General features: G+C 50.7%; 1 protein-coding gene across 1 annotated transcript; it reads left to right on the top strand.

Moving 5' to 3' along the window:
- Window positions 1-326: 326 nt before the first annotated feature.
- Window positions 327-4,065, top strand: FOXI3 (forkhead box I3; the record flags this gene model as incomplete). The annotated part of the gene is made up of 2 exons (XM_082642628.1): window positions 327-1,035; window positions 3,443-4,065. The coding sequence occupies 2 exons, from the start codon at window positions 327-329 to the stop codon at window positions 4,063-4,065; spliced, it is 1,332 nt and encodes a 443-aa protein (XP_082498754.1).
- Between the last annotated feature and the right edge of the window lie 5,998 nt (window positions 4,066-10,063).

Below are 10,063 nucleotides of genomic sequence, written 5' to 3'. Positions count from 1 at the left end.
GCCAGCCTCCCCCGGCTCCCCTGGCCCCCGGGGCTCCCCTGGCTCGGCGAGGAGGGGCTGCAGGGGCGGGGCGGGGCGGGCGCGGCGGGCGGCGCGAGGTTTCCGCGCGCTCGGCCGGGACGCGCGGGCAGGTGGGGCGTGGCGGGGGCGTGGAGAGCCGCGGCCCGCGGGCCGCCGCCCAGCCCCGGGACCTGCCCGGGAGGAGCCGCGCCGCCGACGGTTATAAGAAGCCGGCCTGTCGGCGCTCCGCGCGCACCCTCCCCCGCCCAGGGCACCGGTCGCCCAACCAGGGCCGAGGCGGGGCCGCAGGGTTGGCCCCCAAAGGGATGCTCTGGCCCGAGCGGCGAGATCAGCCCCGCTCGCCCCTCGCCGCCGCCGCCGCGCCGCACGCGCCGACGGTCGCCGACATGGCTCTCTACTGCGGCGACAACTTCGGCGTGTACTCGCAGCCCGGCCTGTCCCCGGCCGCCGCCGCCCCGGGCGCCCCTCCGGCCGCCCGGGCGCCCTACGGTCTGGCCGACTATGCCGCGCCGCCGGCCGCAGCCGCCAACCCCTACCTGTGGCTCAACGGGCCGGCCGTGGGCGGTCCCCCTGCCGCCGCCGCGTACCTGGGCGCCCCGCCGCCGCCGCCGCCACCGCCGCCGCCCCCCGGGGGCGCGCCCGGGCCCTTCCTGCAGCCGCCGACCGCCGCCGGCACCTTCGCCTGCGCGCAGCGGCCCTTCGCGCAGCCCGCGGCCGCAGCGCCCGCCTCGCCCGCCGGGCCCGCGGCGCCCGGGGAGCTGAGCTGGCTGTCCATGGCCAGCCGCGAGGACCTGATGAAGATGGTGCGGCCGCCCTACTCGTACTCGGCGCTCATCGCCATGGCCATCCAGAGCGCGCCCGAGCGCAAGCTCACGCTCAGCCATATCTACCAGTTCGTGGCGGACAGCTTCCCCTTCTACCAGCGCAGCAAGGCCGGCTGGCAGAACTCCATCCGCCACAACCTGTCGCTCAACGACTGCTTCAAGAAGGTGCCCCGCGACGAGGACGACCCAGGTGAGGGCGGACAGGTGCTTCCCGGCCGGTCCCTTACCCCCCTCCCCCCGCAACTCACATACACACACGCAGAGACTGGCCAGCTAGGGTTAAAGGTATAGAACCTGAATCCTCAAGCAGAGAGCCGCCCCTGGGTGATGTTCCTCAGGCCATTGGAAGGGCCGGTCGAGTTGCAGGGAGGTGGATTAGGAATAAGCACATGGGTGGGCTCTCAGATAAGGGATGGCTGTAAAGATTCAGATGAGCTGCGAATCCCATTACATTTCACGAGAGAGGTGGGGAGAGACCGGGAGTTGGAACACGCTGTCCGTAGATGTACTTCCTCCTGCCTCGGGTTCCAGAGAGACTAACGGTGCCCTTCGTGGGACACGTACTGTCCCTACCTTAGGAGATGATTCGAGGATGGCGGCACGGGCATCGCGAGACGGGGGTCGAGGGGTCAGGGAGCTTGAGCTGGGTCCTGCAGATTGTAGTCTGGGAACCTTATGTATTTAGAAATGTAAAAATGAAAACCCCAAGTTTGCTTCGTTCGGATCTAACCCCGGGGGTGAGGAGGGCTGGGTTACCATGGCGTGTTAGTGGTTTCCCTCTTACCTGAGGAGTGAGGTGGAGAAAAGATCAAAACTGAGAGAAACAGAATCTTACCTGAGGTTTTCAGACGGAGCCCAGGACTACGGTATGAGGGGAGAGTCGTGATAGGAAAAAGGGAAGAGTTTCAGTTGCCCTCCAGAGAGATCCAGGATTTTGTGTAAATTATGTGAATGCTCTGGAGTATTTGTACCTAAAGTCATTCTAGAGCAGTGCTTTCCAATTGAAACACAGTACAACCCACACGTGGTTGTGAATTGCCTTGTAGCCACGTGAAAAAAGTGAAAAGAAGCTGGTGAAAATGTTTTTTAATTTCAACATATAACACATATAAAAAATTATCAGTGAGCTACATTCCATTATTCTTTCGGTACCAAGTCTTCAAAATCCTATGTGTGTGTTTTACACCACATCTCACTTGGGACTAGCCACTTTTCAAGCACTCAGCAGCCACGTTTGGCTAGTGGTTACTGTACTGGACAGAGCATGCAGTTCTAGAAGATACATCTTCCAGATTTGGCTTCTAAGTCACCTGAGATGATCATGTCAATTGTCATGTATACTCCTCGACTTTCTAAAAAGGTTGAGGATCTCTAGCCAGTGTCTTATCAAAGCTTTTGGTGCCAGGAACTTCCCTGGAGGGCCAGTGGTTAAGACTCCGAGCTTCCACTGCAGGGGCACAGGTTTGATCCCTGATCCAGGGAACTCAAAACCAGCATGCCGCGCGGCGTGGCCAAAAAAAAAGAAAGAAAGAAAAGAAAAAGCTTTTGGTACCAAGGTGACACAGTATAAATATCCTAATAGATGCAGGTATTGTTATTTAGATGGTAGATATGTGAATAAGTTTTTTCCTGCAACTACTTGCAGAAATTGTGTAGGTGGAGGTAATGGATATGGGGGAGAGTGTGCTAGTAGTTAAGAAAGCTGAGTCTAGAGCCAGCCTGCTTAAGTCCTGGCCCTACCATTGCTAACTGGAAAGACGGCAGGTTGCTAACCAATCTGCACCTCAGTTTCCCCATCTGAAAAATGGAGGCCCTAATACTGCCTGTCTCCAAAGAGCTGTGAGGAGTAACTGGAGTTATCCATGCAGAGAACTCCCTACAGGATAAGCGCTTTACAGTATTTGCAAATGCCAAAGATTCTTTTTACCAGAAGTGAAAAAAGCTGTTGGGAGATAAAATTCTCCAAGACGATAGATCTTTTTTACTTCCACTGTGCTCAAAAGCGAGGGAAATTTTCTAAGCAGAAGACTAGCATTGCATTAAATGGGGCCCTGATCTCTGAGATTGGCCGGGTGGAGGAAGAGCTTGGAAGAGATGCAGGGGTGCCTCGTGCCCTAGGCAAGGAAGGGGTGTGGAGCCTCCTTGTACTCCAAATATATGCCATCCAAGGCGTTGTTAAACCAGTCAATTCCCCAGTAATAACCTGATTTTGTTCAGCAAGGCACAGGGTTGGGTATTGGAGGTTGCCTTTTTCCGGTGGAGTGTATTTTGGGGGGGCAAGTATTGCACCCTTTCAGCAAGTGATAACAGATACTGTTTCTTCACTCACTCACTATGGTGTGGCTACTTTGCGGAGATCTATCATTTAACCCTCACAGCCAACCTGTGAGGTGTACTGTTCTTATCTCTATAGATAAATGAGGCTCAGTTAGTGCCATCTCCCACAAAAGGATGCACTTAAACAGCAGAGTGGTTTGAGCATCTCTGTCGGACTTTTCACGAGAGCCTGCCCACCAGCCCCCTATCGCATGTGAAGCTGAGTACAGGAGCCTGAACCGCGTCCTGCCCTAACTCAGCTTTCTTTCTCATCTCCGTAGGGAAAGGTAATTACTGGACCCTGGATCCAAACTGTGAGAAAATGTTTGACAACGGGAACTTCCGACGGAAGCGAAAGCGCCGCTCGGAAGCCAGCAGCACCCCTACGGTGGCCGTGGGGACCTCGAAATCAGAGGAAGGGCTCTCCCCGGGACTGGGGTCTGGAGTGGGTGGGAAGCCGGAAGGAGACAGCTCCCTGGCGTTGCTGAGGCCCTCTCAGTCCCCAGAGCCTCCCGAGGGCACCAAGAGTACCGCCTCCTCCCCAGGAGGGTCTGTGCTCTCCTCCACCCCTTGCCTGAACAGCTTCTTCAGTAGCCTCAGCACGCTAAGTGTCAACAGCAGTGGGAGCCCCCAGCGAGTGCTCCCAGGCGGCCGCCCCCTAGGGATCCAGGGGACCCAGGTGCCCTCGGGCGGCGCGTTCCCCCCCACCTCCGTCCCGGAGGCCTCGCCAGACACCTTGCAGCTGAGTCGCAGCACCAGCAACGGCAGCAGCCAGAGATCTTCCTACTACAGCGCCTTCCCTGCCAGCACCAGCGGGGGACCAAGCAGCCCCTTCAGCACCCCTTTCTACAACTTCAGCATGGTCAACAGCCTCATCTACCCCCGGGAGGGCTCCGAGGTATAGACCCCCGCTGCCCAGGCTCGGCTATGGACACCTGAAATCTTGTGGAAAATGCAGATTCCAAGGCAGTAGGTCTGGGGCAAGAACTGAGACTCCGCATTTCTCCGAAGCTCCCGGCTGAGCTTGCCGTCCACTGACCACACTTGGAGTAGCGTGGATGCAGTAGGTAACGCTTTCTACAACCCGGCAAACTTTGACAGGTTTCTCTGGAGACAAATCCAGCTCACTCTGTTCTGGGATCATACCCGTGAGCCCTGTGAGGGCATGGACCATGTGTGTTTGTTCATCACTGTATGTCAGGGTCACAAGCTCAAATGGGTCCAGGGGCCGGCTACAAAAACAAGTGAATTAACTTATTGGGTCGGAAAAATATAACAGTTGGCACTGGAAGCAGTTGGGAGTGGTTGGGACCTTCGAGCTGAAGGCTGCTGTGGGCAGCTGGTTATCTCCTGCTTGACAGCATTCTGATTTTTCTAGAAAAGTCAGACACCTGGGTTTTTTTTTTAATTTTCAAAATTTTTTAAAAATAAATTTATTTATTTTTATTTTTAGCTGCGTTGGGGCTTCATTACTTCACGCGGGCTTTCTCTAGTTGCGGCGAGCGGGGGCTACTCTTCATTGCAGTGTGCTGGCTTCTCATTGCGGTGGCTTCTCTTGCTGCGGAGCACAGGCTTTAGGTGCGCGGGCTTCAGTAGTTGTGGCTTGCGGGCTCAGTAGTTGCGGCTCGTGGGCTCAGTAGTTGCGGCTCGCGGGCTCTAGAGCGCAGGCTCGGTAGTTGTGGAGCATGGGCTTAGTTGCTCCGTGGCATGTGGGATCCTCCCGGACCAGGGCCCGAACCTGCGTCCCCTGCATTGGCAGGCAGATTCCCAACCACTGCGTCACCAGGGAAGCCCAGAGACCTGGATTTTTATAGGAAACCTCCATTTGTCTTCTTTGTGGCTATTGAGAGTTTTTTGAATACTGTGCTAGGAAGCGCCACAAATCCTTGAGCTCTACGCAGCTCACAAATCCTTGAGCTCTACGCAGCTCACAAATCACCTCTGTTTATGCTCAGTGTCAGGTACATGGCAGATACTAATAGCAATAGGACCGCCCCAGCACACCCTGTGTGCCCGGCACTGTTCTAGATACTTGACATATATTAGCTCATTTAATCCTCACAACAACCTTGGGAGAGAGGTATTGTTACTCCCCCTCATTTTCTGTATGAGGGCAGTGAACTGCCAAGAACTTAGTTAACTTGCCCAAGGCCATATGGATAGTAAGTCATGGACCCAGGATCCAGTTTTAGCAGGTTTGTGTGTGTGTGTGTGTGTGTGTGTGTGTGTTTTGTTTTTTAGGGTTTTGTTTTGTTTTGTTGTTTTTGTTTTTTGGCCTTGCTGTGTGGCTTGCAGTACCTCTGTTCTCCGACCAGGGATTGAACCCAGGCCACGGCAGTGAAAGTGCCAAATCCTAACCACTAGGCCACCAGGGAACTCTCACCAGGATCCAGTTTTAAGGCGGTCTGGCTCCAGAGTCAGTGCTTGTAAGCTTTGTGTTCTAGTGTGTTCTAGTTCCTGAAAAACAAAGGCACCAACATGCATAGGCAGACATGGTGTCTAAAGAGTAGGAATGAGTTAGGTTTCATCTGACCAAAGATTCTGGTTGAAATCAGTATCACTTGAGACATTCTGAGCAGCGAGGATGGACACCAGCTCTGCCTTACTTCTGCTGCCATACTTCTGAGGTTTGAGGTGACCATCCTAATTAATTGGCATCCTATCCCTTTTAGCATTTGTCCTGGATTTTTCATCTTTGAAACAAAGTTTTTGAATTTTATTAAAAGTAGTTTTTAAATGGAATTTTTATAAGTTTTAAAAATAAGACATTTGTGGTCAAAAAAATTTTTTTATGTAATTTATTTTTAACATTCCCTTCTACTTCTCAAGAGGTATCTTCCTTTGAATAGTTTTTTATGGTCACCCTCCCGGTGCCCAACAGAATGTCTGTACATGGCAGACAGGCAGCCACTGTTTGAACTTATCCAAAAAGTGTGAATTAACATGCAGATAGTTGGTGATTTTATTGGCATAGCGATGTATTAAGATGAAGATAATGTCGTATGAATTGTTTTTGTACCATGTTGTTTGGTCTTTGATGGGAGCGTTGCTGGTTTGGGATTTTAATTTTTTTAGAAAAAGGAACACAAATTCATTGTAAAAAATTTTTAACTTTTCCCTGTGTATTCTGTTTTGAGACTCTCACAGCGTTACTGTTAAATTTGAATTTTGAAATATACATACAGAAAATTATTTTTTTAAAATAGTCTATTGCAGTATAAATAACATCACCATTACTTTGTAAATATTATGCAGGAAGACAACCAAAGAGACTACCTACCGCCATATTGTGTGTACAAAAAAACACTTTCTATGGATATTTTTCTATGTGAAAAATTGTATGGACTTTTATAAATACTGTTTCTAACAACACAATTCTATATTTGTAAATTAATTTATAATGTGAACTGGGACAAAATGTTTTTTTCCCCAAAAAAGCACACTGCAAGCTGGAAATCACATGAAATAAACTTTAAGTGGGATGACTTATGGCTACTTTTTAGGCATTACTGTTTTTCTGTCTTTAACTTCTTTCTCCTAAAGGAATAGAGCTATAAGTGGCAGGGCATGGGGGCTGCTACAGGGATTTTTGTGTGTTGAGAGAGCGAGCGACTGATTTTTTTTTTTTAATTGGATTTGTTCCACCTACACACATCCTAAAGGGTTGGACTGAAACAGTTCTGGAGGATCTCTAGGCATATGAGCATTTTATTTATTTTTAACAGAGTAACGGTTCTGTCATTTAGATTAAACTAAGTTTCAGTGCACCAGACACTTTGTGTTCCAGAAAGAAGTGGGGCTGTAAGGCCCCACCAGCTGGCAGCAGTCCTCAGGGGGAGCTCTGGCTTTGGGTGTTGTGGTCCTCAAGGGGGCCATGGGCAGCCCATCGTTTCCAAGGAAATTGCTAGGAAACTCGAACTTGACCCCAGCTAGAAGAAACCTGAAAGATAAGGTTTCTAGCCTAGGGTTTCATCAGCACTATAGATATTTGGAGAGGGATAGCCCATGGTCGAGGTTGCCCTGTACATCACAGAATGTTTAGTAGCATCTCTAGTCTCTACCCATTAGATACCAGAAGCACTCCCCCTCCTCCCCGCCCCCACCCCCACCCCAGGACCTGGCCATGTGTGACAACCAAAAGTTTGACAACCAGACATTGACAAATGTCCCCTGGGGGGCAAAATTAGACCTGGTTGAGAATCACTGATCTAGACCAACACCCACAATTTGCCAGTGAGGAAATGGAGCCCCCTCACTACCCCACACAAAGTCCTAGGCTCTAGGGCTAGCAGAGGAGCCCTGAATGAATGAGGCCTCTGGGCTCTGGTACAGGACAGTTTCTGTCCTATGAAACGGCTTTTCTCTTCAATGAGTTGTGAGCAGAAGCAGCCCGACGGCTGTGGCATTTCTCAGAACTGAGATCTACCTGTTTGCCAGTCGCATTGGAGGTAGACTCGCCATATTTTAGTTGCTTGTTATAGATGCTTATGGTAGCTTCCTTCTTGGCGTCTATTTCTGTTAATAGAGACCTCGGCTGGAAATAATTCTGACCAAACAAAATTAAACTATCTGGGTTATTATTATTTGATAGGGATGGTGGTGCAGAGAACAGACTTAAGGATTTCTTGGAAAGAAAGATACATTAAAAGAATGTGATTAACCTGTATTTGGAAGCATCTAGATCTGGGTGTTTGACAGCTATGAAATGCCAGAATGATGGCATTTATGAGAACAAAGGCGAAGAGGAGAATCCACTTCTGATCTCCCAAACAACCGCAAAGGGCAGCAGGGTGGCTCAGTCCCTGAGCTGAGCCGGGGACCAAAGAAGCTGTGCCCAGGGCAGGTCTCCATCCGGGAACTGCCTCCCGCTGGGCCTGGGATTAAAGGGAAAGAGACGAAGCTGCCTGTGCCTGTGATGTTTCCAGGTCAAAGTCTGCACTGGCACTCCAATTGACACCCGTTTCCTGCATCTGTGACACTTTCTGCCTGGGAACCAGGTCAGGAATTCTGGACCTGAGCTAGATTTCACTTTCCGTTGTTCGGGACAATACAGAGGAAAAGACGACCCCCTCCATCCCCATGTAGTTTAGCACCCTTCTTTCTCTGGGGTTCTCCCAGAGTCTAGGGCCTGGTGTCAAGTTGCAGCCCAGGCTGAGGACCTTTGGGCACATGTATAACTTAAAGCAGCTGCCTTTCGACCTTCTAGGACCTGGTGTACCTTTTAGAATAAGACAGGGGTAAAGGGGAATTTGAAAAACGAATAAGCAGGGTTCAGGTTTCCTTCTTGATACTTTTAACATCCTTCATCTCCTTCTTGAGCTTACTGGGAAAAGGCAGCTGGGGAGCCCAGAGGCTTTGAAAACTGTGCACCTTTGCCCACCTAACTCCTCCCCCAGCTCCCCAGGGCTCTCCAGGCAAAATGGGCCAAGCTTTGGTGCCCCCATGCACCCCCCACACCCCGGAAGAAGGAACATCACTGAATTCAGAGCAAACTCCCACACTGTGCTTCTCGGCCTCTCTGAGACCTCCTAGAACTCGGAAAGATCCTAAACCTTCAGGATCTAACTTTTTTTATCTTCTTGAGCTGCTCTAGTAGATAAAACCTTGAGGTTTTTCATGAAAAAGAAATCCGTGGTGGTTTCCTGAGGCAGGGATTTGCTGGTTTCTGGGGTAGAGACCTGGGGCCCTGGGGCCTTGCCTTTTGTCATGGAAAGCAGTCAACTGTGCTTGCGGCTGGGTGGCTGGCACCGCTGGAAGAAGAAGGAATTTCCTGTCAGGTTTGAAAACAAAAAAAGGTCAAAAAAGACCTGATACCTACTGAATTCCTCCCTACCTTTTTATTCATGATGTTGGGGGATCATCGCCAAAACCCTGGGAGGCCTGGGGAACAGTCCTTTATCATTTTAAAAAAGGTAAACATTACAATAATAATAACTGTCTTATTAGGTGCCAAGCACAGTCCTAAAATATATATATTAAATTTAAAAAAGCAACTCTATGAAGTGGATACTGTTACTCATTTCACCAATAAGGATACTGAGACCCAGGAAGTTTGTATAACGAAGCCAAGGTCAAAAATCTAAGTGGTTGCTGCAGGTAAGTGGTTGAACTGAGGTTCAAAATCAGGCCATCTGATGTCACAGCCTACCTGTCCTTAACCTACTATAATGCCTCTCCATTTTGAAGATGAGAAACAGAGAGGTTAAATGACTTACCCAAGGCCACACAGCTTGCTGGTTGCAGATTTGGGCTTAGAACCCAGGCTCCTGCCCTGCCACCTACTCCCTTCTTCTCTTCAGGCACTTCATTTGTAAACTCCTTGAGGTTGGTTCTTGTGTCCAGGGCTCCTTTTCAAGGATACAGGAAGCTAAGCAGAGAGAAGTCACTTTTCCTTGATAGGTCCTCCTTTACAGGATCAGCCAGCAGCCAGATCAGAGGCCCAGATCTCAGGCTCTGAAACGGCCGAGGGAAGCCAGATGTTGGAGATGCTGATTTGGAACCTTGGACTTTGAACATAAATTTGGAAATTTATCCACTGACTCAGCAAATCCTTTTGGGCATCAGGCCCTGTGCTAGGCATTGAGGATACTAAGATGACTAGACCCACTCAGATCCTTAGCAAGCATGGTAGGGCCTAGAACAGATGTACACAGGATAGGGAAGGTCCACAGGAAGGGACTGAGCTTCCCTCACGCAGCTGCCAGCCTCCCCCAAGGGAGACAGAATGACTTCACCTCTGGGAAGAGCAGTGGGCAATTTCCCTGTCCTGGGCTGAGAAGCGGCAGCCCTACCACTATCTCCTTCACCCCGTGTCTCCCCTGTGCTCCTGCTGGGAGGAGACAATACCAGGGCCTCATTCAAAGCCCTGGTGCTTCTGGACTGGCAGGAAGGACAGAGCAACC

The sequence above is a fragment of the Mesoplodon mirus genome, assembly GCF_964341445.2.
Source record: "Mesoplodon mirus genome assembly, chromosome: 14".
NCBI lineage: Eukaryota > Metazoa > Chordata > Mammalia > Artiodactyla > Ziphiidae > Mesoplodon > Mesoplodon mirus.
The sequence above is the reverse complement of the archived record's forward strand: the minus strand, read 5'-3'. Positions and strand labels throughout refer to the sequence as shown.